The sequence below is a fragment of the Rutilus rutilus genome (assembly GCF_951802725.1).
Source record: "Rutilus rutilus genome assembly, chromosome: 1".
In the NCBI taxonomy this organism is placed as follows: Eukaryota; Metazoa; Chordata; class Actinopteri; order Cypriniformes; family Leuciscidae; genus Rutilus; species Rutilus rutilus.
In genome coordinates this window covers 46649538-46677352 of record NC_140209.1, presented here as the reverse complement: position 1 = coordinate 46677352, position 27815 = coordinate 46649538, and the positions used below count along the sequence as shown (strand labels likewise).

At 38.3% G+C, this 27815-nt stretch overlaps 2 protein-coding genes across 4 annotated transcripts; one reads left to right on the top strand and one right to left on the bottom strand.

Annotated features, from left to right (window-relative positions):
• Positions 1 to 489: 489 nt before the first annotated feature.
• nkiras2 (NFKB inhibitor interacting Ras-like 2) lies at positions 490 to 6479 on the bottom strand. The gene is made up of 5 exons (XM_084385463.1): positions 6299 to 6479; positions 3278 to 3360; positions 2572 to 2696; positions 2253 to 2494; positions 490 to 1458 (listed from the first exon to the last, which is right to left on the bottom strand). The coding sequence occupies exons 3-5, from the start codon at positions 2663 to 2665 to the stop codon at positions 1216 to 1218; spliced, it is 579 nt and encodes a 192-aa protein (XP_084241589.1). The 5' UTR covers positions 2666 to 2696; positions 3278 to 3360; positions 6299 to 6479; the 3' UTR covers positions 490 to 1215.
• On the top strand, positions 4539 to 27305 carry dnajc7 (DnaJ (Hsp40) homolog, subfamily C, member 7). Of its 3 annotated transcripts, none has more exons than XM_084385436.1 (15): positions 4539 to 4634; positions 4862 to 5048; positions 10106 to 10194; positions 10523 to 10647; positions 11894 to 12007; positions 12095 to 12169; positions 19124 to 19242; positions 21646 to 21799; positions 21887 to 22051; positions 22247 to 22338; positions 22413 to 22486; positions 22570 to 22716; positions 22886 to 23035; positions 23175 to 23246; positions 25754 to 27305. In XM_084385436.1, the coding sequence occupies exons 2-15, from the start codon at positions 4885 to 4887 to the stop codon at positions 25789 to 25791; spliced, it is 1578 nt and encodes a 525-aa protein (XP_084241562.1). In that variant the 5' UTR covers positions 4539 to 4634; positions 4862 to 4884; the 3' UTR covers positions 25792 to 27305. The 3 variants fall into 3 exon arrangements, with proteins under 3 accessions (XP_084241562.1, XP_084241564.1, XP_084241563.1); XM_084385438.1 differs by having other exon boundaries at positions 4574 to 4634; positions 23175 to 23237; XM_084385437.1 differs by having other exon boundaries at positions 4579 to 4638.
• Positions 27306 to 27815: the final 510 nt, after the last annotated feature.

Here is a 27815-nt window from a genome sequence, read left to right as displayed (position 1 = left end):
GATCTGTGAACTGTAAACGCTATTGATGCACACTGATACACGCCTCATTAACTGAAGGGTAGCTTAAAGCAAGAATTAACTTCAGACATTGTTCATCACACACACACACACACACACACACACACACACACACACTCTCTCTCTCTCTCTCTCTCTCTCTCTCTCTCTCTCTCTCTCCCTGGCAGAAGTGGAGAAGAGCCCTCTATTATAAGGTCACTGCAGATCTAGCCATGAACGAAATGAAATATCTACTCCATAAAAAGATAGATAAAGGGCAAATAAAACCAATTCTCCCGTTTACTCCTCCTAAAGATTGAGAAAGCTGCCGTTATGTCGGGCTTATTCAGTCGTAATGGCTGCTGTGCTGTTAAGAGACAGGCTTTGAACTATGTACGGATCTATGCTTTACAGGACTTTATCTACATTTTTGACCATTGTGTACATTTAACTCTAATTTAGGTTAGAAAGGATTAATGTGCAGTAAACAAATCCAGGCAAGCATCTTTATTGAAATGTTTCAAAAGCTGCACATACAGTATTTGTTTTCAGACAAAAATGCTTTATGATGCTTTTAAACAAACATGTCAAAATGTATTTGAAAGCAATCCAGAATAGTTTCATCTGAAAGCAAACTGTTTTTGTCATTAGAGGAAAAAATAGAATGGCACAGTGGTGATACTTTAACTCTCTCACTCGTACACAATCAAACAAACATATGGATACAATTTCACTAGTGGAGACTTACTTAGAGAGACATTCTTATGGAATAAATCAGTAAACATTTTAAGAAATAGGAATGTGTTGTCTCACAAAATAAGTAAAATATCCATCCAGTCTGCATTACCTAAATTAAGACATTCTTGTGTCAAGTTGATGTCACAAAAATAGCAGTTATCATAGCTCAAATATCATTAAAATCTTATTGAAAAAGACCAATTATCCTAGCTGCTTTCACATAGGATGTAACAACTTTTTGCAATGTAGAGGTATATATTTTACAGTGTAAAAGTATTTTGTTTTGTCAGTCAATCGGTTTAAGATAAGCATGACATAAATATCGTACAGCAACATATGAACTCTATATTTTTTGTATCAATATAAAACTTCATTAAAACAGTAACTTCATTACAGTGTGCTGAACACGTGCAGCTTATAATGGCACTACAAGTAAAAAATGTTCCAAAAATGCCAGCTCTATCGCCATCTTCTTGATCTCTAGCCGTCCAGGGATCCACTGCCCTTGTTCTTGTTGCGGCTGAGTGGGAAGGTGGATTTGCTCTGGGGTTGAGTCATTTTGCTGGCCAGATGGACAAAGGGCTCAATGAGCGTTCGTCTGTCGGTCACAGAGACCTCCCACAGCCTGACCTTCTCCTGCCGTGCCCACTGTTGAGCCGCCTCGCTGTCCACTCTCCTCTGAACCTGCAGGTCCAACTTGTTACCCACAACAACAATAGTCACCTAGGAGACGGAAAGACAAGGCTTTTTTTTTTCATAATGTCCACTTTCATAATGTTAGTAAAAGCTTTTTAGCTTAAATCTATGAAAATTTTGGTTCTCATTATTTGAGCCCTTTAATATGGAAGCTTTTTTTCAGCCATGAAATACAAATTGAAAGATACCTGCTGCATTTATTGATAAAAAAACACGAAATTTTGGTTATGGATGAAATGGTTTTGAAGGACCAAACAGTAATGTTTAATCAGCGCTTCTCTAATAGCACGTTTTGACTTTGTCAGCATCTGTTTTGTGTCATCTAAAAAATAAAAATTTAATGAAACTCTAGAGAAGAGAATTTTGCTCAATATACACTATGGATCAAAAGTTTGGGGTTGGTAAGAATTTTTTTATGTTTTTGAAAGAAGTCTCTAATGCTCAGCAAGGCTGCATTTATTAGATTAAAAAAAAATACAGTTTTCTATTTAAAAAATATTGTAAAGCGTAATTTATTCCTGTATTTTCAGCATCATTACTCCAGTCTTCAGTGTCACATGATCCTTCAGAAATCAGTCTAATGTGATAATCTGATGCTCAAGAAACATTTATTATTATTAATGTTGAAAACAGGTAATATATTTTGTACATTTTTTCCAGGATTCTTTGACTACAAAACTTTTGTATTCTTTTGTAACACTATAAATGACCTCACTGTCATTTTGATCAATTGAATACGCCCTTGTCTGAATAAAAGTAATAGTATTTTAAAAAGAAAATTCATACCGACCCTAAACTTTTGAAGGTCCACACACACACACCTCTTTTTTATCACGGCAGCGGTCTATCTCTTTCTTCAGGGCCTCTACGCGTTGAAACGACTCTTTGCTGTCGATGCTGTAGACGAGCACGAATCCATCCGCGAAGGTGAAGTAGTGCCGCGGGAACTCCTGGCCGTCACGCAGCCCGCGCGTGTCGTAGAACCGCACCTGCTCTCGGGAGCCGCGGTCCGTTTCCACAGACCCGATGTAGATGTCCTCCAGTGTCTCCATGGTCTCTGAACCTGTCGAGCGGGCACTATGTGACTCTGTCATGATTTTGAGAAACTACAGTCAGGTGGATAGCTGTCATAACACTCACCTGCAACATGGTTGGCGTACAGTAACTGCTCCAGAACTGCAGTTTTTCCCACTGATCCCTGGCCACACACCACCACCTTGCAGCTCTTGCCCATGATCACTTACAACTGCTCTGTCTTCATTCAACTATAGAAATAAAGTAGAGTAAAAGGTAACGTTAGAACTCTGTTAAAATTGGGAGAATACTGAACTGATGTGCTATAATGCTACCGTGGTTTGCATGGTGAAGGTGAATGTGCTTTTACCAAGTACGACACGTTCCTGGATCAACATCTTTGTTGATCCTGGATCCATTCCAAACAACCAATCAGATTTGAGAGACAAGTTTACAGTTTATATCAAGTTTAGGCTTACAAGGCCAGGGTTAGGTGCTTTTACAATTTACATATGTGTTATTCAGCTATCATTTTCCTCTGATTTTAGATATAACTTATGGGTTGGGTTGGGTTGGGTTAGGTTAGGTTAGGTTAGGGAAAAAAAAAATGCAGACAGGCCTGTTGCTCCAGAATCAACAAAATATGTTTATCCAGGAACACGTCTTTTACTCTTGGCAAAATCCCGGTGACCTGCGTATAGGCTACACACTGCATTGTCAGAGTGCATCAGATTAGCGTACATTCAATACTAAATTATATCTTCAATAGATAATCATCAAATGCATCAATGAAAATAACGAAAGTAAACGTTTAAAGAAAGACTGAACTCACCGTACTCTCTTCCTGTTTATGTGCAGACTTCGGTCTTCGACGAGATTTGACACCAGTTCCGTTGAGCTGCAGTGCGCCCTCTTCTGTCGGGAGGACAGCAATACATGCCGAAAAATGGCTATAACCACATATTTCATATTTTCAATAACCGATAAGAATAAATTATCTAATAACTAAAAAGGAAATAAGTTGAACAAAAATAAGGTTCAAAGTATGCCCTGCTACATCACATGTCTTCCTCTGTGTCAAGCTTGGTCATGCATTAAGCAAAATACATGTAACACTTTACATGTTTCAATCATATAGACTAAAAAAAATAGGTTTCAACAGAACAAAAGTAATACTTGAGACATGAATCTCACAGGTATATTTCTGCATATATAATAAGTCAATATGCAAAATTCAATCGGTATAGGTCAAAAGAAATGAAAAAACACTTTCAGGAGAATATTAAAGAGCATCGATACAAAACAAACAAGGGAAAACACAGACAAGGCACACATAAGCAAAATAAACAAATGGATAGGCCTATAGTCAAATTAAATAAATAATTATAAATTACATGAGTTAAAAATATATATATTACTTTAAAAACACTATAAATAGATGAATCAAAGTATTAAATAAATAAATAATATGGAAACCATGGAATATAGGCTAGATTAAATCAATATCATAAAAACATTCCTTTTATTGTTTTCAGGAACCTGTCACATTTTTCTTAGTTAACAATAGATCAAATTCAATATCTAGCCTATATAATAAATTATGACAGCTTACAAAGTCATAGCCAATATATCGAGTGCAGGATGTGAAGAAGCATTGATTGGATCTACACAACGAATACGCTCTCTGAATTAATGAAAGTTTTATAAAGGATATCAGTGAGGCTTGTTTTTGTTTTTTAGTGAATTGATTGAATGAATAATTCAATGATTTGGCTGACCACTAAGTAAATTTACTGTAAGCCAATACATAAATGTAAATCTGCCACAGGAGCTGCTTACCCATTTTTATTCAGCTGTCGTTGTCTGTGCACTTCTATAACTGTCTGATTAGGTTCAGCTACCCAATAAGACATCAGGAGACTAACGGACTGATGCAAGGATTACTGGTGCTCCCCTGCCCACCCTCCAGAATTTTTTATTTAACCTTTCTTGTGTTTATTTCTATATTTTGAGTTTATTTATTTATTATTTCTGTTTATCCTGATGTACCTCCTGCTGGCTGTACTTCTAAATCGAAAATGCGGTCATTTGTCGCCATCTACTGGTGTAATAACGCACTGTCACCTCCGACCACTGAGCGAACTCATCATTGCAGTGGAGGATTTCTAATCCTCTGTAAAAAATCCCCGGTAGGTATGTTTAAATAAACACATCAAGTTGTTATTACACATTTCGAGAGAGAGATATGTATGCAGCCTCTATAGTTTGAAAACTGTGTAAGTGTACGAGTACCCGTTTTTGAAGTAAATACTAAGTTGCGCCGTTTACCTAACTAGACAAGATGCTTTGAGTTAAACCGTAGTGCACTTTTATGTTGGATGTTTGAAAGATGTTTCTCCACACTATCTTTTGGCAGGATCTCGTATCCGTTGACCTACTATGGGCATATTGCGCACGGCTGCGGAAGGCGGAGCTGAAGGCAGTATGAAAGGCACACATGCCCCCTCTCATTCTCCGCCTCTCTACAGCAAAATGGCGACTGTTGACTTCGACTCGTCCGCGGATCCAGAGATGGACTTGACCAGCGACGAGGAGTTAGAGAGGTACCCGAAAAGATCGATCACTTTAATAAGAGTCCGGCCGATCCGTCCGTGCGGCAGCTGGATTTTAGGGAAGCTCCGATCGGGAATACGGATGTATAAGGACCCTGAGATCGTGATTGCCGCATAACTTGAAAATCAAGGGGTGTCCATGGCCTAGTGTGCCAGGCAGCTGCTTTTAGTGTTGGGGTGCCTTGCGATTAACCTGCTGTTATTCTTATACATCTTGCATGAGCTTTGACCTTTTAAAGAGACGATCAAGGGTGCCATGCATCGTGTTATTACGACAGCTGTGCTGTTCGCCGTGACACAGTTTTAGGGTTAGAATTAGGTTGGAGGCAACGTGACATCATCATGCTCTTAAGAACACAATGCGGACGCTCTTAAACCCGCACACATGACAGCCGAATCATACAATTGTTCATCGATGGCATTGTTCTATCCTACATTAGAAGCATTTATAGTTGTCGAATGATATCTCGAGTAAGTTAGGTGACTACAATACAAAAAATGCACATGCATATAGAGTGAGTCTACAGAGGAAATGACGTTCTGTAGGCTACCTCATATCGGGTCTCATATCGTAACTTTGGGGGCCACTACTGCTGACTCTTTTGTGAACATTTTGTCCAAGTTAGAAACTCGCAGATTTTTAAAATGTGTCTCTTAAAGGTACAGGTCATCCCTAAATGTAAGCATTCTGACTTGTAACGTTACGCACTCGGAGTACTGATTTAGGACACGTTCTGGAGAATGACATCCTCAGTCATTGTTCTGTTTTAATTAAAAAAAGAAAGACACTCCTTAACATTCCGCCTGACGTCTGCTTTGAATTGATTAACGATTTTTTTGTTAATTTGGGGTGTAAGTTACTGTCCCTTTAAATATATTTGGCGTTTCGATTATATTTATTCATTCCCAATTTAGGTGGCATTCTAGTCTAGTCTAGACACACTGTCACAGTCCTTGAGTGTAGACACTCATTTGAACACCAAAGCGTTGTGTGTGAGCACTCGTTTATTAGAACGAGTCGTTCACTTCTAGAACTTTCGGTGTGTCTGAAGTGTCTATGGACGGACGCATGACGTGAAGTTGTACGTTGACTATCAGCGATAGGTTTACCCAGAGCCTGGGTTTACCTAACTGTACGCGCGCCAGAAAGTCAACCTCGTGTTTGTTCATAACTTTCCTCATGCGAACAGTAGTTTAGAGTATTACCGAGTCACACAAAACTGTAATGTTGTAGTACAAACCTGTTGATGTTCTTGATGAACTTTATATACTTGACATGAAAATTGATATAATTTATTATGCTATTTTATGTAGAATTATTTATGGTTACCAATACTCTAAATATTTGCCATTTGGGCTTCATGAACGTTAAAACTGTATCAGTTGGGCTCAGGAAGTAAAAATCCTATTCACTTTATCCATAGATGAACTGGTTTTTAAGCATTTATATGCCTATTTTGTATCCCATCGTGTTTAATTGCAGTATGGGATTGCAGCTCTTCCCCTCAAAGTTTGTAATGCGATTCACCTGGTGGTTTGGTTCATGGCTTAACTCTTTAACAGATACCTTTTTAAAATCCCTGTGGGAAAAAATACTTCCGGAACCAAGGCCACTGAAAAAGTGAACAGGCATGTATAGGAAACACCTACTACGTTTCAAGACTTATTAATTGTGCAATGATCTAAATTGTTGTCCGCTCACGTACCTGCTCTACAAATGATTCACATCTTTACACCATTCTCTCTGTGAAAGCACCAGCCTGGTTTTGGCTTACAGATTAACTGGAGGGTGTGAACGTGAAGTCATCATGCTGTAGGTCTGAATAAAACACTTTATTTGCATGACCACACACATCTCTACAGCTGCTGTCTGTCAGAGAAGAGTGTGAGGTTGAACATTGGTGTGCAATTAAGGGGATAGTTCACACAAAAATGAAAATAGACATCATGTACTCACCCTCAAGTTGTACCAAACCTGTATGGAGTTTCTTTCTTCTGTTGAACACAAAAGAAGATATTTTGAAGAATGTTGGTGATCAAACATTTGACAGTAGCCATTGACTTCCATTGTAGGAAAAAAATACCATGGAAGTTAAAGGCCATCAACTCTCTGGTTACCAACATTGTTCAAAATATCTTCCTTTGTGTTCAACAGAAGAAAGAAACTCATACAGGTTTGGAACAACATGAGGGAGAGTAAATGATGACAATTTTTTTTAAGTTTCCCTTTAAGTAGACTTGACTGTTGACCTCCCCTGAGGAATATTCCGGAATATTGTTACAAACCTCCCCGTTTGTCTAGGGGAAGGAGAGGATGTAACAGTTATTCTAAATTAAAAGAAATAATGATAAATATAGCGATGACAGGCCCATTCCGGTGCTTCTTGGCCATCTTGGGCCCGTCATCGCTGCTCGCAGCTATATATATATATATATATATATATATATATATATATATATATATATATATATATATATATATATATATATATATATATATATATACACTGCAAAGACTGACAGCTACTTAATTTCCCTGATCCAGAAAAGCAACAAAACACCATATTAAGCAAATTATTCTAATTCAAATAATTAATTTGATAACAATTCAAAGATAACGGCAACAAAAAGAAAGGAAGCAAATCTTCAGGAGAGAGTCAGGTCAACATAACAAGCAAAACATTCTAACTGACAAGGGTAGCATTAAATAACCTATACAAAAGAAAACAAATAAAGTCTTACCTCGCTCCCTGTCTAACATAAATATAAGCAAAGTTAAAAGAAAATGGCACACTCTCCCTATGGCTTCAAAATTCAAAAAGTGTTTACGGTACACAAATTAAGAGTGAAAACAAAACATTTCTAGACACACAAGAAATTAACACGATCAGCGTTCGCAAGCTCTCTCACAGCTAGCGGTTACGCAACTCATTCACATAGTTGAGAGACAAAGACCGCCTTCAGTTGTACACATTTACACCAAAGACAATTCACTAAGGTCACAATTCTGGGTCAAGGGAAAAGAGTGAAGCCGTCAGCACTCTAGCATTGTTTCTCCACTCTATTAGGCTGCGTTTACACTTGGCATTAACATGCGATCACCGTGATCCAAGCAAGCTGATCGGATCATAAGCCAATCAGGACACTGTGCATTTACACCTGTCCACATCAAGTGGCTTCTGTATCTGGATAACAGATCGGATCTCGCATTCCCACGAAAAAAAAAAGGATGGCTCCGGTGCAAAGTCGACCTGAAGTGGTGGGTTTTCTTTTAAAAACAGTTTTCAGTCAGAGAACATTTTACAAATCTCGCAAAACGAAGAGGATGAAGTGCTAATAATGTGGATAGATGCCGTAATGGAAACGGTACAGAGAAACGTATGGGTCCGAGAACGTTCTTTACAGAAGATTAATGGTTCTGCAACTTCCGGGTGTGAACTGCGAAGGCAAACATTTCAGTATATTTGCGATGTCCTTCGCACTCAACTGTATCGCAAAACCACACAGCTCTCAGTTCCGGAGAGAGGAGGGGGAACAATGACAGTGTGGGGGTTTGTGTGACGTCCACCTGTGAATACAGACACGATGGCTGGACTGCGTTTACATTACAATGAGATCTGATCACAATGCGTCCTCGACTACCTCCGAACCTGGACACGCTGATCGGATAACATTCCGATCAGTAGCGCTTTTACACTTGTCTTTTCAATGTGTATGTGGACAACATCCGGATACAGGTCGCATGTTAATGCCAAGTGTAAAGGCAGCCTTATAGAGCTGGTAAGTCCCGCCCCTTCCGTAAAACCCCGCTGGACCTCTAGGTTGAAAAATCGTCAATGCAAGTGAATGGGAGAAAATAATTATTTTCTGGTCCCATTTGAATTGTGCCATGAATGTGAACATATGTTGTATGTGAATTTTTTATATAATCTTTCATGTTACGAGTTTGACAGTATATTGTATGATTCTTCGGCTAGCAGTTGTGGAAAAGACATAACGAGAAAGACTACATGTCGCCTATGTGACGTCACCCCATAAAGTTGACTTACCCGTGGTTTTCGCCAACCTCAACGATTTTGTCCTCTCCCTGAAAGAAGGCGGTGAAGTGCACCAAAGACACAGTCATGTTTAGCGGGATCCGTGAGCTAGTGTCCGTGTGCGAGTGGTGGTGACGTTTCAAACGCGTCGAAAGCAGCGAGAGTTGTAGTCCACAAAGTGCTCTCACACAAAGTCTAACCGTATCAAACTTCTACCCGCTAAATTGTAGCATTCTTCACACGAAAGATTATATAAAAAAATTCACAGACAACATATGTTCACATTCATGGCACAATTCAAACGGGACCAGAAAATAATTATTTTCTCCCATTCACTTGCATTGACGATTTTTCAACCTAGAGGTCCAGCGGGGTTAGCGAAGGGGGCGGGACTTACCAGCTCTATAGGGCTTGAGATCTCTGCAACATTCACTCAGCTCATGAACATCAGCTGGAACCCAATTAGCAGAAGGGAGAGAGAAGAGAGCAAGTACACAACACATTGCACTCTCAATAAGTAGCATAACTCTCCCCAAATCACCCATATTTTACAAATACGTCCACAGGACGTAACAATATTCAGCCGTCATATGTAAACCAGTTTTGAGGAAGATGGCATGTTGACTTCCTTAGCCATTGTGACAACGGGTCCTAGTCAGTGGTTTGTAAATAAGTCAAACATGATGCCATTGGGGTTAAGATGATCTAGAGAAATCACTCCAGATTGACAAGAAAGCTCTTGAATTGAATGGCTTCATTGTCAATGTTGACAATGAAGCCATTCAATTCAAGAGCTTTCTTTATTATGTACATTATGTATACTTGTATACAACTAAATTAATAATGCTAGCATTCAAGAAAGTCTCAAGAACCAAATGAAAATTCACCCAATCAATTTTCAGCGTGGATGTTATAGATCTTATTGTGAATAATCCATCCATGCTTGTTTCATTTGAATAATTTGTTATACATTGCCTTGTAATGATGTTTTTGTTTGTGTTGAATCTGTAGGGAAGCTGAAGGCTTCAAAGAGCAGGGAAATGCTTACTATGTCAAGAAGGACTACCCTGAAGCGTTCAACTTCTACACCAAGGCCATCGGTAAGAACCCTTGAAAGTGTGCTAGGCTGTCTATCTAGTTTATGCTGTCTTCCTAGCTTTCTGTAGGCATTTTTTGCATTGCCTTTATGGTGCTGGTTTGTTCCTACACGCTTCTGATTCATGTGCTGCCCTCAGATTAGACTCAATGTTCACTCATAGGCACATGACTTACCACACGTTTTCCTTGAAGGCTATAACTTAATTGCCAGAAAGGATTTTGTCGTGCAACCTCTGGTTTTAGAAAGAAAAAGATTACCAAAACCTATACCACTTATTTTTTTCTTACTGAAGTGTCTGTCTACGTCTTCGGTTTGTGTCCTTTTAACAGACCTGTGCCCGAAAAATGCCAGTTACTACGGCAACCGTGCAGCCACGTTGATGATGCTGAGTCGCTACAGAGAGGCACTGGAGGACTCCCAGCAGGCCGTGCGACTAGATGACTCCTTCATGAAGGTGAGACGTCAAGGGTTGGAGCCCCTTTGACGTTCTGAGCATTTAGGATCTCAAAAAGTTCCAGTTGGAGCCATGGTCTAGCTCAGGGTTTCCCTAAACTGGGGGTTTGTGAGGGAACTGCAGTGGGTACGTGAGTTGAGGAAACTCTAATAATTAATGAAATCATAAAAATGTAAAACATTAAAATAAATTTGAAATAAAAGCAAAAATAAAACGCTTTCCAAAATATTTGTTTACCTGCATGTCATGTGACGGTTAACTGACATCAGAGAGCTGTAAATGTGGTGTTAAATTGTTTAAATGTTATTTTAAAATCAGATCAGCAATCAAAATATTAGGCAAGTAAATATTAGTCGTGCACTTAAATTCAGAAACCAAACATTTTAGATAAAACAGCAATTTTTCAGTATTGTCTGAAATGGTTTTGGAAGGCCGAAATCATTCACTGAAACGGTGACATTTAATTAATGTAATTTAAATATACACTACAGTTCAAATGTTTGGGGTCCGTAATATTTTTTTTAAAGGTCTCATATTTTCACCAAGGCTGAATTTATTTGATCAAAAAGTGAAATAATGGCAGCTGAAAATTTCAATTGTAATAATATTTCAGTTTTCAGGGTCACATGATCCTTCAGAAGTCATTCAAATAAATTCAGCCTTGGTGAGCAGAAGAGACTTTTTTTCTTTTCTTTTTTTTTTTACAGCCAATTTTATTACAGCTTTTAAATTATTATATTTCAACAACAGATTGTAGTATTAAAAAAATTAAAGGTATAGCGGAGGATCTTTCCGAATTTTAGATAAGACCCCCCCTCTCCACTTTTTGAATAAGTTTGATTGATTCACCAGAATGATTGACAATTAGGAGGACCAATAGTATAGGTGATCCACCCGGAAGTAAAAAATCCTCCGCTATACCTTTAAGTAAATCTAAAATCTGCTTTGTGCATTAATGTTTGTACAACTTAGGTGTTGGCTGAATCAAATTGATTCATTAAACAAATTTGATAAATTTATTAAACTTTATTTTAGGTTTTTAGGTAAATTTTGGTTCAGTAAAAATTTAAATCGGTGCATCACTAGTTAATATTATTGGTCAAAGGGGTTCATCTGACAAAAAAAAAGTTTTGAATGCATGAACTGATAAAATGGCAAATGCATAAATGCACAATTAAAAGCACTCAAAAGCATGCTGACTACATTTACGTTTTATATCACTCATCATTATGGTTCTGTTCCACAGGGCCACATGCGTGAGGGCAAGTGTCACCTTCTGCTTGGCAATGCTATGGCCGCCAGCCGCTGCTTACAGAGGGTTCTAGAGCTGGAACTAGACAACAGCCAGGCCCAGCAGGAGGTAGAGTGACCATAAATACCACTCGCAGACATCCATGATTTGGCAAGTATCATTCAAAAGGCCTCTGACCTCCTGTTTCTCTTGCAGCTGAAGAACGCAGAGTCCATCCTGGAGTATGAGCGCATGGCGGAGATCAGCTTTGAAAAACGAGACTTCAGGATGGTGAGATTGCTCTTCTAGCTGCTGCCGGTCTGATTTACAGATAAATACATTAGGGATGCACGATATATCGGCCACCATAATTGTATCGGCGACATGTTTTTTATTTTTTATTATCGACCCGATAAGAACATTTGCCCGATGAGTTATGGATTATTTCCTTCAGCTGAGACCGAGAACAGATGCATCATGAAGGTTTTGAATTGCTTGAAATCTGATTGAAATCACTTCGAAAAGAAAAATGCAGTTAAGTGCAACGTCAGTCTGTCATATAGCCTACATGCAATTATGATGACAACACTACTGTAAAAGAATGTTGTGAATAGGGCTGCAACAACTATTTGATTAATAACACGCTGTGCTCAGGAACCATCAGCCAGTCACGTTGCTTTACAGTAGCGAATAACCCATTTCTAAGGACAAAACATGGAAAATAGCAGAGAAAATGTTTCATGGTCCTTATCTGCAAATGTTAGAAAGTCCCGTCAAACAGATGGAACTTAGTAGAATAGGAGCGCAATAATTCTGACTAAAGTACACCTTTTGCTAAAATATCTTTTTGTTAGAAATTAAGTGTAGGTTTAAAATTCTACAAGTAATCATGTTTATGAGAGCACTAACAGTCAAGTCACTATTGTTGGAATAGCCTATTAATTAGGGCTGCACGATTTGGGGAAAATGTCATATTGCGATAATTGAGGTCAATATTGCGATTACGATTGCGATATGCGATATAATAAACAAATGGTTTCGTGAGTCAACTTGCTTGGTTCTAAAGGAAAATAAATGCACACACAGATTAGTGATAATCTGCCTAAAGAAAAAAGTTCTTTAGTCAAGAGCAGTGAGTGTTTTTCTCTGTCCCCTTTGTTCTTTGATTAACTTTAGCGACAGATTTTTTTTTTTTTTTATTGCATTTTAACAAGAACAAAACATAATTTACATACAAGAGTACATATAACCATACATGTCAGGGGTAAGAAAAAAAATATATAATAACTTTAGCGACAGATATAATTAGTGGCTGTGTACTGTCCCTTTAAGACCAGCCGCTGTCAGAGACGCGGATCTCACACGCCTCATTCTTTCACGAGTCATCACAACTCTTCATGTTCATCATAAGACTACTCTTATGTTATGAAGACACTCGACAAAAAGACATTTTGGCATAATTGTGTGTGTTATTGTTCGTTCAAGCTCGAAAGAGAATTGTATTCTGTCATGCTGTTTTGTGCGCACGCACGATATTAGCGCGAGTCTTTCTGTCTGTCACAGTCAGGACATTCACAGGCAGCGCGTTCATTTTGGCATACATGTGTGTTCGTTCTACCGCGAAAGAGAACTTGATACTGGCGCGCATCTATCTGTGTGTGTGTACGTGTCAGGAGGACATTCACAGGCAGCTCGTTATGTCTTATTGCGCATGAATGGTTTAAAAGCATTTGCATTAATAAGTGCGTTAACAGCGCTAATTTGTTTTAATATAAAATCGCAGCATTTTGCGTCATATAATCGCGTAGGCTTGACATCGCGATTGCGATACGATTAATCGTGCAGCACTACTATTAATGTAATATAATTACATAATTTCTTTTTTTTTTTTTTGCTTTAATTTCTGCTAATTTCTTTTTTCATTAGGCTATAGCCTTCTTGTTTTGAACTTTGTGTATTGAATGTTAAATAAGTTAATAATGATAACAAGACTGTTTATCATGGTGATTTGTACAGAAGCGTCGTGGATTTGCACTTAAGCCTAAACAGACAGTGAATGAGAGAGGTCAACTGAGCGCGTGCGATTAGCTGCGTCTGTCTTTGAAGTCAAGTCATATATATTCGTGAAAAGGTTGCCATGTCCAAGGGAAGGAAATATTTGTTGTATCATCCTTTTAACGTTTAAGGGTATTTTTACCACGAATGGCGGCAGAGCTGGTCAGCATTCCACAGCGCGAGGAAGCCGCAGGGGAAAAAAAGCGAGTCACACATTGCCATTGGTCTCTATTAAGTGAAGCATCAGCTTCAGCGTTACCCATGCGACGCATTGCTGGTCAGCTGAGCCTTGAAAAGTGGAGCTCAAAGTTAAAATAATGAACACCTTGTTTCATTACATCTATCTTTTAATGAATCAGCATTTTTGAACGTGTTCGTTGAATGAACGGTTTAATCACTCCGTTGCCGTAACAATGCTGCATGCTGAGTGACAGCCTTTCAATGCGCAGAGACGCTGTTTAGTTTCGGTTACATTGGTTACTGAAAATGTCCTCGTTTTTGTGCGTGCGGACTAGAGCCCGACCGATTTATCGGCCTTCCGATTTTTATCGGCCGATATGAGCCTGTCGCAGATATATCGGTATCGCCGTATATGGCGCAGATATGCCGCCGATATGAATGAATTTTTTTTACAGAACATATAACGTGGATAAAATGCTTGTAAATTGTGTAACTACGTAGTTTGTCCAGCAGAGTGCGCTCCATTGTTTGCTACTGGCGACCCATGTCACTGTAGTGACACCAGCCAACCCTTTCACTTCAGTAAAAGGAGGTATCTTCAGACAGTGTAAGATGCATACACATTAACTTTCGTCCAAGTAGACATTAACACCGTCCGGTGTAGACAGTGTCAGCCCAGTCTGCCTATAACGCTACGTTACAACATCAAGCAATATTCCAATTATTTATATAATTATTACACTTTATATAGGGCCATTTTATATAAAGGGTAGCCTAGTTTCACGTTTAGTACATTTTGCTGACTAATTTAAAATGGTATAAAAGTATTGTGTATATATGTAATTAAACACGTTTTCATTATGGTATTAGGGGCCAAGCACCAAAGATGCGGAGTTCCCTATTCTTCTCCTTCTCCTTCTCCTTCTTCTCCTTCTCCTTCTCCTTCTTCTCCTTCTCCTTCTCCTTCTCCTTCTCCTTCTCCTTCTCCTTCTCCTTCTCCTCCTCCTTCTCCTTCTCCTCCTTCTCCTCCTCGGCAGTCCACAGAACCGCTTGCGGGAAAGTTATGAAATTTGGCACACTGATAGATGACAGTCTGAACTGGAGTCTCCAACTCAATCCCTCTAGTGCCACCAACTGTTCGAAGTTTCACTCATGTTTATGCTAATGACTTTTGAATCATAAGGGCTAGAAAAATTTAATACATTTCCTATGATTCCTTAGCTCAAGCTGATTCAATTGCATTTTCCGTCATGAAAATTTGTCCGCCATTTTGAATGATCCGAAAAATCTACTTTTTCAAACTCCTCTTAGGCCGTTGCTCCGATTTTCACGAAAATCGAACCAGACCATGCCGACAAAAACATGTGGAATTCGTTATTGTCAAACCGTTCTCGAATACCGCGTAAACTAATTTTACATCGCACTTGCGAAAACAGATGCAAGGCTGTGTCTCTGCAATGCTTTATCGTATTCAGACCAAACTTGGTATGTCATCACAAACATGACCTGAGGCTACATGCTGCGTTTCGGTGCAGCGCCACCTACTGGTCCGGAGATACGAAAAATGGCTATTTTTACTTATAACTTCTGAACAGTTTGTCCAATCATCGTTAGATTCAGGGCGTCATGCCGAGTCGACTGATATACAATCTGTCTATATCGAGCATTTTAGGCGTCAGCCATTTTGAATTTTGTACCAAAATGCTGTATTTTATGAACGTATCATTACTAAACTCTGTATGGGTCATCAATATGATGCCCTGAATGAGCCTCAGAAGTTTCGAACCAGCGCCACCTAGTGGTAAAATTACATTTTCAAATGCTTATAATTCAGGGTGTGTTTGACTTATTTTCACGGGAGTGAAAATAATTTCATCTCCTTAGGTTCCTGAATCCTTGCCGAGTCCAACGATACCAAACATGTTAGGTTTCACCTTACGGTTTGTGTAGTGTTGTGAAAACATTTGTCAATTTAAAAAAAAAAACATTTGCCAATATCTTCGAAACCATTAGACCAATCGAGACGAAACCACTGTCAGAATTTTGGAATCTTAGGTTGTTGGCTATATTTTAATGCCCAAATGTCAAAATATTGATAGTAAGGGGTAGTAAAATCCAATCATAGTCAGGTGTCAGTAATTTTTTTTTTTATGTGTTTTTTCATATAAATGTCTATAACTCCGAAGCGAATTGAGATATTTTCACCAAAATTGACACACAGATGTATGGGATCACTCTGAGGACACATAAAAAAAAAAATGGTGGGACTGAGCCTCTTGGTGGCGCTATAATAGAACAAAACATGAAATTCCCATTGACTTCAATACAGTACTGTGATGTAAAATGCTGTACTTTATTGAACGCATTAGCGAATCGTTACGAAACTCGGTCATCGGCACCATGCCTTGAAGGTACTCAAAGTTTCAGGGAAGCGTCACCTTGTGGTAAAAAGTTATAACAAAATTTCCAAAAATGCTAATAACCTTTGAATAAATCTGCCTATTGTAATGCCACTGGTCTTAAGGTTTGTCATTGTCACCTCATTCTGACCACATCACATCAATTTAGTAACTATGCCACCTATTGGTCGAAAGTGATAATCCATTAAATCGTATTTTTAGTTAATGTATATGATTTTTCAGCCATTTTGCTTGAATTCGTCTTTAAATGTCTTTAATTGCTCCTTGCTGCAGTTGGTCTGACACTCCCAGCCATGTTGGCATGTCTTATCTTTTTTTGCGCTTGGCCCCGATAATGGCTGCTTTGCAGCTATATTTACTTTTACTTTAGTCTCTACCAGTGGAGGAAGAACTCAGATCTTTTTACTAGAGGAATTAAGACTAATAATAAAAGATAGGGTTTGGCCAGTGACACTTTTGATATATTTATTGTTACAAGATATTTTTTTTATATAACATGACTAAATTAAGACAAAGTCATTAGTGAAGATTATGCAACAGTATTTAGAATATAATATAGAATAGACCATTCAATGCAAACTAGTTTGGTTACAGCTCAAATGTATCATTCTCATTCTATCATTAACCCTGCATATCTTTACATATCTTTGTCACACAGGTGTTTGATCACCACATTTGAGTGATCATTGTGTGTGTGTGTGTGTGTGTGTGTGTGTGTGTGTGTGTGTGTGTGTGTATATATATACACACACACACACACACACACACACACACACACACACACACACACACACACACACACACACAGGTGCTGGTCATAAAATTTGAATATCATCAAAAAGTTGATTTATTTCAAGAATTCAACTTAACAGGTGAAACTAATATATAGACTCATTACATGCAAAGTGAGATATTTCAAGCCTTTATTTGTAATGACTTTGATTATGGCTTACAGCTTATGAAACCCACGAAATCAAAATCCCAGAAAATTAGATTACATGAAATCACACAGTGATACCATGGTCATTGAACCAGGTTTTGGTTCTTTTGGCAGTGTGGGCAGGTGCAAATCCTGCTGGAAAATGAAGGAAGCATGAAGTGCTCTGAGAATGTCCTGGTAGACGGCTGCGTTGACTCTGGATTTAATAAAGCACAGTGGACCAAAGTCCTCTTTTCTGATGAGAGCAAATTTTGCATCTCATTTGGAAACCAAGGTCCCAGAGTCTGGAGGAAGAATGGAGAGGCACACAATCCAAGATGCTTGAAGTCCAGTGTGAAGTTTCCACAGTCTGTGTTGGTTTGGGGAGCCATGTCATCGGCTGGTGCTGGTCCACTGTGCTGTCCACTCAACGCAGCCGTCTACCAGGACATTTTCAGAGCACTTCATGCTTCCTTCAGCAGACAAGCTTTATGGAGATGCTGACTTCATTTTCCAGCAGGATTTGCACCTGCCCACACTGCCAAAAGAACCAAAACCTGGATCAATGACCATGGTATCACTGTGTGATTTCATGTAATATTCAAATTTTCTGGGATTTTGATTTCGTGGGTTTTGACACATAATCATCAAAATTATAACAAATAAAGGCTTGAAATATCTCACTTTGCATGTAATGAGTCTATATAATATATTAGTTTCACCTGTTAAGTTGAATTCTTGAAATAAATCAACTTTTTGATGATATTCATTCTGTTTATGTACACTGTGTATTCTATATACAGTACCAGTCAAAGGTCTGTACACACGAATGGGAAGGTGTGTCCAAACTTTTGACTGGTACTGTACTATAATATACACATTAATAATATTGCTACTGTATTACAATATACACGTAAATAATATCAGCCAACATATCGATATTGGGTTTTTTACTCCCTAATATCGGCATCGGTCCCCAAAAGTCCATATCGGTCGGGCTCTAATGCTGACCACATCGTAACACTTATATAGCAACAAATAAATATAAATAAATGGCGATAATACCGCATATCGCGCTATTGAGCTACTCAAAATTACTGCAAGGGAAATTCCTTCACCGCGACAGGCCTAAATGTACAGCATGGCTTGCATAGATATTCACTATATTTGTTTTCATTGGAATTACTTACATTTTTCTTGTATCATTTTCTTTAACAATATGGTTTAATTAAAATAATTGAATTATTGTCCGTGCGGAGGCTAATCCATTTGATTTATCTATGGCATATGACATGCATTTTGATTATTTATTCGCAATTAATGTTGTCCAATGACTTATTTGCATTATTTTATTTATTTGTAAGGCAATAGATTTTTTTTTTTTTTTTTTATAAAGAAAGTTGGCCATTGGAGTGTAAAATTAATTTTAAAACTTACACAAATCAAACATATAAAGTAGCCTAGTTTGAACCAGTGTTGAAGTGCTTGGGACATGGCCTTTAATGGTGAGACCATTTTGTTTTTGTAATTAAGCTCCTAAAAATGATATAGATTCAGATTTATTGGCCAATATATCGGTTATCAGGTTTCAAATATAAAGAATTATTGGTATCGGCCAAAAGTTTCACATCGGTGCATCCCTAAAATATGTGACTGTCTGTCTCTCTGTAGGTGGTGTTCTGTATGGATCGGGCGTTAGAGTCTGCATCTGCATGTCATCGGTTCAAGGTGCTGAAAGCAGAGTGTCTGGCTCTCCTGGGCCGCTACCCAGAGGCACAATCTGTTGCCAGGTAATAGCACTACAGTATTATGGAATTTGTTTAGTACTGGACAACAAATATGAGGTTGTTTAAATGCCAATACTGATATCTAGAGAACATTAGCTTTAATGTTTACATAAACTGGTTCAATGATAGCAAATTACATGCATCAAATTTCTCTTGAAAGCCCATTAAAAGAGAGAGTATGTTTTTTTTTTTAATTATTTTTTTTTTATAAGAGCTCACAAGGAAAGTTATTTTCTGAAATATTTATTAGTTTTTCTAACAGTGCTGTGAGAGATTTTGTCATTGTTTAAAACGTTTAGTTATTTCTGTGAAACAGCCTTTGGTTCTGACATGGCATTAAAAAGAAAAAAATCTGTCTGTAAATTCTAGAGCAGGTATACGAAGCAAAATGTCCATGTATGAGAGATAAACTGTTCTTATTATTTTTTTGAGTACTTGTATTTGATAAACTGACAGTGGAGACATTATTAAAGGGTTAGTTCACCTAAAAACTCAACCTCAAGCCATCCTAGGTGTATATTAGAGGCTGAAATTTTTTCGGGAATCCCACGGGTCACGGGAGTCCCGCGGGAATCCCGCAGGATGGGAAACAAAATCACTATTAATCACGGGATTGGGACGGGACAGGAAAAAATGTCAGCGGGAGTGGGCGGGACCGGGAATCGTAATAAAATTATGATACCCATTAACTTTATACACAAATATACAGTTTCTATAAATAAACTCTATTTCAATTTTGAACTAAATTCTATTTGCCCTGTCTCTTTATGCTCTCCTGTTTGCTTTGGTGTGGCTGGTAAAGTGAATGACGTGCTCCACACACCCGTACCAGTTGGTGGCTGTAATATATGCACCAAGTTGGCATACAATGGCAACCACCAATAGCTGCCAACTCTCACGCATTCACCATGAGACACACGCAATTGACACTTTTCACACGCTCTCACGCCACACATCCATTTTCTCACGCACAGAAAAATCGCGAAGCAAAGAGGACACGGAGACCGACAGACTAGAGCAGGTTACTTTATGATATAAAAAAATCTCAGCTCTCAGATTCTGTCAATTTTATTACGAAATTCAAACAATAAATACCGTTTTGGCGCTTGTAAATGTTACGTGACAGATCCCTAGCGCACGTGAACCGATCATCTCTACTAGCTAATAGTAAAAAAAAAAACACGAATGAACACTGAAAGATACAGTACAACTTACCGAAATGTATATTCCTCATACATAATATCGATCAATCAGTGTTTTTCATCAGCGTGAAGAGGTCAATAACATAGCTGGAGAACAATTATGTCACATTTACCTCAGGAAAGCCATTTAATGACCATAATATAGGCTATAGCACGTAGTTGGCAAGAAAAAAAATAGCTATAGAGAGTATTTTGCTAAATATGTGTTCTATATTACATATTTATTATATTTTTACTTATATCATTAAATAAAGTTGTTATTATAATAATAATAAAAAAACGCATTATATTAAATTATTTTTAACCTTAAATAATAGCCTACTACCAGCTGATAGGGCTCTCTGTATGTTTACAGGTGAGTTGTTTTTTTCTTGAGAAAAAATAACGCCTATCTTGTGTAGCCTACCTAATATTATCCAAATGAGTCAATATTATATCAGATCACAATAATTGAATTGAATTGAAATAATAAAAAAGCGTAGCTTACCAGAAATTGTACCATGTAAACATTGTAACATGTTGTCACTAAACCTAATAAAATTCAGTTTAGTTACTAAAATGTTAGTGACAATCACAATACACTTATTGTGATGCATTTTTTTTTTTACAACCCTGTTATCTGTACTGTGTTTTTTTTTACTGTAACTGACAGATTCCGGTCAAAAAAACACAACACGGGAGTGGGAGGGAATAGGAGTCATTCTTCTGGGATTGGGACGGGATTGGATGTTTTTTCGTGGGATTGGGACGGGACAGGATTTTTTTTTTTTTTGTGGGAGTGGGACGGGAGAGGTTTGAAAATCCACTCCCGTGTCACCCTCTAGTGTATATGACTTTCTTCTTTCAGCCAAACACAATCAATCACAGAGTTTAATGTTACAAAAGGTTTCTATTTCAAGTGCTTTTCTTTTGAACTCTTTCAGAATTGAATTTCTTGAGCAGTAAATTAGCAGTGTACGTGAGGAAAATGTTGGTCTATAATGTTTTATTACTATGCTAAAACGCTGGCCAAACTGCTTGATCAGCTAAGCTGAAGTCTGAATCTTCAGACTGCACAGTTTCTATATATTATAGCTATTGTTTTCAGCTGTTGCCCCCCACATTGTTTTCATCGTCCATTGAAAAGTACATATCAGTTAGTAACTAATTTTATTTTATTTTTTTATAGAAATATAATATAGAACTTGCTATTTTGTACCTTCAGCGACATATTGCGGATGGATTCTACGAACGGTGACGCCCTCTACGTGCGAGGATTATGTCTGTACTATGAAGACTGCATTGATAAAGCTGTGCAGTTTTTCGTTCAAGCACTGCGCATGGCACCAGACCATGAGAAGGCCCGTCTGGCCTGCAGAGTAAGTGCAGCATTACTTAGGAGTATGAAACTGATTGCATCCAAGTATTTAAATTAAATGTGCCGTGTCTCTGTTTCTCTGATCTAGAATGCTAAAGCCCTAAAGGCAAAGAAAGAGGAAGGCAACAAAGCGTTTAAAGATGGCAGCTATGAGGAAGCATATGACCTATACTCTGAGGCCCTGACCATCGACCCGAACAACATCAAAACCAACGCCAAGCTATACTGCAACCGAGCCACTGTTGGATCCAAGGTCAGCATTTGATTTACTCCTTGTTTTGGAGTTGTACTTGTGTACATTTTGTTTGACTGTATTATCAGTGCTGGAGTGCCCCACAAGGCCACACACGACCTTTTTCCTGTTCTGAAACTGGGTCAAGTGTGTCAGTCTCATTTTTGCCATTGTTTGGTGCTACCGCATGTTTCTCTCTCTTCTTGGTGTCTTCAGTTAAACAAACTGGAGCAGGCCATTGAGGACTGCACAAAGGCTATTAAGCTGGATGAGACCTATATTAAGGCTTATTTGAGAAGAGCCCAGTGGTACGTTTGTAGTTCTTTCTATGCACTTTAAACGGTTATTTATCGGTTATGTTAATCTGCATTTTGTGTTATAGTTACATGGACACAGAGCAGTATGAAGAGGCTGTCAGAGATTATGAGAAGGTTTATCAAACAGAGAAGACTAAAGGTGTGTGTCCATCTTGATTGGCCATCAACATGTTTTTCATGTCCCTTAATGTCAAATCTCATTTCATCTGTGGTGTGTTTCAGAACACAAGAACTTGTTGAAGAACGCTCAATTAGAGCTGAAGAAAAGCAAAAGAAAAGATTATTACAAGGTTCTGGGGGTGGATAAAAACGCCACTGAAGATGAAATCAAGAAGGCCTACCGCAAACGAGCGCTGATGCACCACCCGGGTACATATTTCATTGAAAGAATCAAAGCGTTTTCTCCATATACAGTATCTATCTGCAAATTCCCATGACATTACCCATAAATCTGTTCTATAGGCAGCATGTAAAAGTCCTCAAGTTGTTTGCTTTTCTGTCTGATTCTCTGACGCGGTCTCTGTTGTATTTTTCAAAGATCGACACAGTGGAGCGAGTACTGAGGTGCAGAAAGAGGAAGAGAAAAAGTTTAAGGAGGTGGGCGAGGCCTTCACTGTGCTCTCTGACCCCAAGAAGAAGTCCCGCTATGACAGCGGCCACGACCTGGAGGATGATGACATGAACATGGGTCTGTCTACAGCACACATTCAAGCTCTTGTTTTTTTCCCTTTCTGTCAACACAATTTTTTTATTAAATTTTTTTTAATGAGTTTCACTAATTGCATGTTGTCTTTTCTTTCTTTCTTTCTTTCTTTTTTTTTTTTCAGACTTTGATGCCAACAACATCTTCAGAGCGTTCTTTGGTGGCCCTGGGGGGTTTAGCTTCGAAGGTAATTCATGTAAGGCGGTGCTTTTTTTTACTACTTCATAATCATCCATTATTCAGATGCTCAGACTGAACAATAAACCATTGAAATACAAAAGTTTGGGGTCAGTACGATTTTAAAATGTGTTTGAAAGACATTTCTTATGCTCACCAAGAAAGCATTTATTTAATCAAAAATACAAAAAAAATTTACACCTTAAAAATATTTCCCGATATTATTGTTTTCTCTTTTAATATATTTTAAAATGTAACTTATCCCTGTGATGGCAAAGCTATCATAACTCCAGTTGTCATTGTTACATGATCCTTTAGAAATCATGTTGATTTGGTGCTCAAGAAACATTTCTTATTATTGTTCATATTTTCAAGCCCTGTCCAGTGTAGGGGTTGCACAGACTAGTCAACTTTAATGCTCTGCCATGACACTTTAAGCTTGACGTCGACTAGTCGTTGACTATGGCCTATAGAGGGCGCAACAGGACAAGAATTCTGTGAAGTCCACTTATGCTCTGTTTCCAACAGTTAAAATGACAAATAAATGCTCAGAGCGCTCCACAAGATATGTTTGATATACCATCTGTATGCTCAAAACTGATCAGATGAATGCAACGTTTTAAACAGCTTTTTGTACGCGAAAGTTAATCGCATTCTAAACTAATGCGCTGCTGCATTGTAACGCGCGCACACACACATACAGACAGTAGCTCGTACATCAGGTGCATATTGTGCGCACACAAACGTTCATAAATGTATTTAACGCTGTTCTGTGATTTATCAATAAAATAGCTTGGAAACTGTAAAGTTCTAGCATATATTTCTTAGTAACTTAAACCCACAGCTTCACTAATTGTAGAGAGACGCTGCCAGGTGCAATTCAGAGTAGAAATCTGTGAGGAAATATAACGACCCAACGACAAAAGAACTGAACGGAGTGCTGTGTCATATGCCACTGTTGTGCACAAGGAAACCTGCGTTCGAGTTCAGGCTTATTTGTTCATTAAAGTTGTCAACTAGTCCCTGAGGACGTCAAAAATCTGAAGTCGTTAACCACTAGTCCAGTGGCACAGTAATCACATGTCATTTTCTTGCTGCACTCTCAATCCACTCCACGTTGGACTTATGAGCTCGTGCACAGCAGCTATATAGGCGTGAATATTTAAAGGAGACATATCATGCTTTTAAATTGTTCCTTTTTACATATAAATCATACATTTGTAGTCTATATAAAGCGGAACTGCAATGCTTGGGTCTGAATTCTTCATTATTATAGCTCCACAGGCCCCTTTTCTGATGTGTGTCTGAGAGCAACTCGTTTTGGTGCGGTCTCTTTAAATACAATTGAGACACTTCATACCCCGCCCCCTCTCCAGGTTGCAGAGGTTCAACTCCACCCCGTTCGGCCATTTTTGTAGTTTGATGAAAATGAAGACGACGAACCTGTAGAACAACGTCTTCATATGGATGTATCGCACTGGTGTGTACTGTATTTACACATGAAACTTTGGTCTTCCGACCTTTTACCACCGTGTCGATTTATTTCGATTAATATGTGCGAGGGAGAGAGCGCAAGACAGCGTCTAGTTTGGAGACGGTGATGTCTTGTTTACACTTTCGCCTGGCTCTGAAGAGAGAGAGAGTGAGCGCGCGCGCGACCGGGTCTCTCTCTCTGCTCGTTCTTTCAGTTAAACATGCGCCCTTGTCACAAGCGCGGCAGTTCATCTACATTAGACGGTGTAATGAAGCGTGTGGGTTACTACATCCAACAACCGAACATTTTAACTTACCCTCTCGTAACTTCTGCATCCTTTAGCTTGGACTACAAAATTGCAGCGAGAAATAAAAATGGCGGATTGCTCGAAGTGTTGGGCCGGAAGTCAATGTCCTTATTTGGCAGTTCCGCTGCAAATACTGTGACGTAATAGTTCAAAAAACGTCATAGATAACAGAAAAATCGGAACAGGTTGAAAAATATGACCAAAACAGAATATAAAGATATCAACGAAGCACCTGAAGAGAATAATTTCATATTTTCTGTACTTCTAAACACTCCAAATATACAACAAAATGCATCTAAGGGCTAAAAAAGTGCATTTGGCATGATATGTCCCCTTTAATTCGTTTTATTCTATTAAATGCATTTATTCATAAATATCCTTCTCTGATGACTACAAATATGCTGTCCATTTTCCCAGTTGTCAGTTTTTCTTTGTCTGGACGTAAACATACGCCGCGTGGATTACGAGTACACGAGCGCCGGATCGGCCAGATACAGATGTGCGTCCCTATTATAAATGTTACTGTCACTTGATGATTTAATTTCAAAATAAAAGTAATCATTTCTTAATAAAAAAAAAAAAAAAATCCTACTGACCCTACATTTTTATTTGTACATGTCTTAAATTAAGACAACAGTAAAAAATACTCTCAGCATCTGAATTCATAATGTTTACTTCACTTATGATTCTTTTCTTTTTATTCACTTAATTCTTTTTTTTTTTTTTTTTTTTTTTTGTCTTGCAGCATCTGGACCAGGAAATTTCTTCTTCCAGTTTGGTTAACTTGGCAGAAACCAGCATGTATGCAGTAGTTCCACAACCCCTGAATTCCCCCTGAACCGGACTGCTCCCCTCCATCCCTGCCTTCTGGTGTAACGGGCCTTCAGGCCCCACAGTTGGACCTGCGTCTGTGCCATTGACTTGTTTTACTGCTTACGCACAAAGACAACAACGGCTGGGGCGTGCCCATTCTGTCCCAGGAAAAACATTGCATTGCACACTTCTCTCTCTGATCAGTGCCCTTTTTGGCCCTTGTAATACAGCTCTAGTTTTATAGTTTTTTTTTTTTTTTTTAATCCACTGTATTGAATGTACTCGGCTGCATTGTCATATTCACATTTATTATTTTGAAAATCAGTTTTGAATTATTTTTTTTTTAGTTCTCAAAAGCTGAAACTACAAATTGATGCAAATCAATGAAAATGCAAATCTGCTGTTTCTCCCTGACACTGCATAGGAGTAGGTAATGCTCTAATCTCATTTGCCGTCAGCCCCGTAGACAGCCCCTCTCCCAAGCATTTTACTGATTCACATCGTCCAAATCCAAAGCATGTCAGAAAAAAACACGGGTTAGCACAGGAATTTCATTACTGCTAGTGACGTATAGATTGTTTAAATGTGTACAAAGCCAGAATTCACACAGATTATATTTATGCACCATTGCAAACCATTTTAAAGACCTCAGCAAATTTATGTGAATGCAGTGCCTCATGCCAAATCTCATCGTAAGAATAACGCTAGTTCTCGTCCGACGATTCCGGCACGCATTTGGATTGTTGGACTACTGCATACAGAGGTTCAGGGAGAGTGAGTTCATTGGAGCACCTGTTGGCCATGCCGCTCTCTGTAAGGTTCATCTGTCAATGTTGCCATTCAACCCCTTGCTGCATTGTACATTTTACTGGAATGTAAAGTGTTTCTTTGTGTTGATAGTTTATGACTGTTTAATTTTTTTTAACTGAAATACACACTTTTTTGATATGTATATTTATTGTAAATTTGCTGGATGTGAGCTTCGGACGGATGGATGATCTTGAAATACACTAGGATCTGCACTCTTATAGGTTAAACCCAAGGAGAGACTATGCTTGGCTACTTACGAATTAAAGAGCCTCCGGAGGGAGTGATGTCAGAAGTGAATTGATCTGGTTATTTGTGGACTTGATACTATTGACTCCACAGTGTATGTAATATTGATCCATGTAAACTGCAGGCATGATCAGTGAGCCATGTTTTGGGGATCTCTCCCATTTGAACTAAATGTTCCTTGACATTGGATTGCTGAAGATTTGTTGTGTTCCAGCATTCTCGTTTGTTTGACCTGAACGTGTACTAAAATGTAAGATTTAAGCATTTGTCTGGATACTTTCATATCGTTTCTTGCAAGATCTTCAGTGTATTCAAAGTCAACCTCCACACTGACTGCTCACTCCGCTGGAACAGTCTTGACTATGGACCGTTTTTAAAAAAAGCAATGTAAATAAAGTAAGCCTCTTTCTGTTTTCCCCTTCACCAAATACTTAACTTCTCTGTCTCTATTAATACATTATTTATTTATTTAATTTTTTCTTAGATTATTTAGTCACCAGGCATGTTCACAATCTCGTTTTATTTTATAAATATAAATTTATATATAAATATTTCTTTTTTAAGAAATGTTTGTTGGACATAGATATTATTTTAGATAATATTTTATGTTTTATAAACAATATACATTTTATTTACATTATACCTAAACGTTTCGGATTGAATGACGTAGTATGTGTTGTCATGTCAAAGTTCCTAACGCAGTTCATTGGCCCCACTGGGTTTTGTTAGGAGAGTTTCTAGGATACGAGCGGACGTTACTAGGATGATGTCCCTTGCAATCGACACCTGCTCTCCGCTGCCTGAGACGTCACTTGCAATCGACACATAGTGTGGCACGTGTCAGATTGAGAACAGCTCCCAATGTTCAAAAATCATTTCTGTAAGTATATACATATTTGATTTATATACTCAATGTATATAAGTACTGTGTATGAAGG

Excerpts from the sequence above, each read along its gene's own strand:
- nkiras2 (XM_084385463.1), bottom strand. The coding sequence starts at position 2,665 with ATGGGCAAGAGCTGCAAGGTGGTGGTGTGTGGCCAGGGATCAGTGGGA. Across the intron at positions 2,495-2,571 it reads GTACGCCAACCATGTTGCAG|GTTCAGAGACCATGGAGACA; the intron begins GTGAGTGTTATG and ends CCCGCTCGACAG. Across the intron at positions 1,459-2,252 it reads GCTGCCGTGATAAAAAAGAG|GTGACTATTGTTGTTGTGGG; the intron begins GTGTGTGTGTGT and ends TCCGTCTCCTAG.
- dnajc7 (XM_084385436.1), top strand. The coding sequence starts at position 4,885 with ATGGGCATATTGCGCACGGCTGCGGAAGGCGGAGCTGAAGGCAGTATG. Across the intron at positions 22,052-22,246 it reads GAGCCACTGTTGGATCCAAG|TTAAACAAACTGGAGCAGGC; the intron begins GTCAGCATTTGA and ends TGGTGTCTTCAG. Across the intron at positions 22,487-22,569 it reads TCAAACAGAGAAGACTAAAG|AACACAAGAACTTGTTGAAG; the intron begins GTGTGTGTCCAT and ends GGTGTGTTTCAG.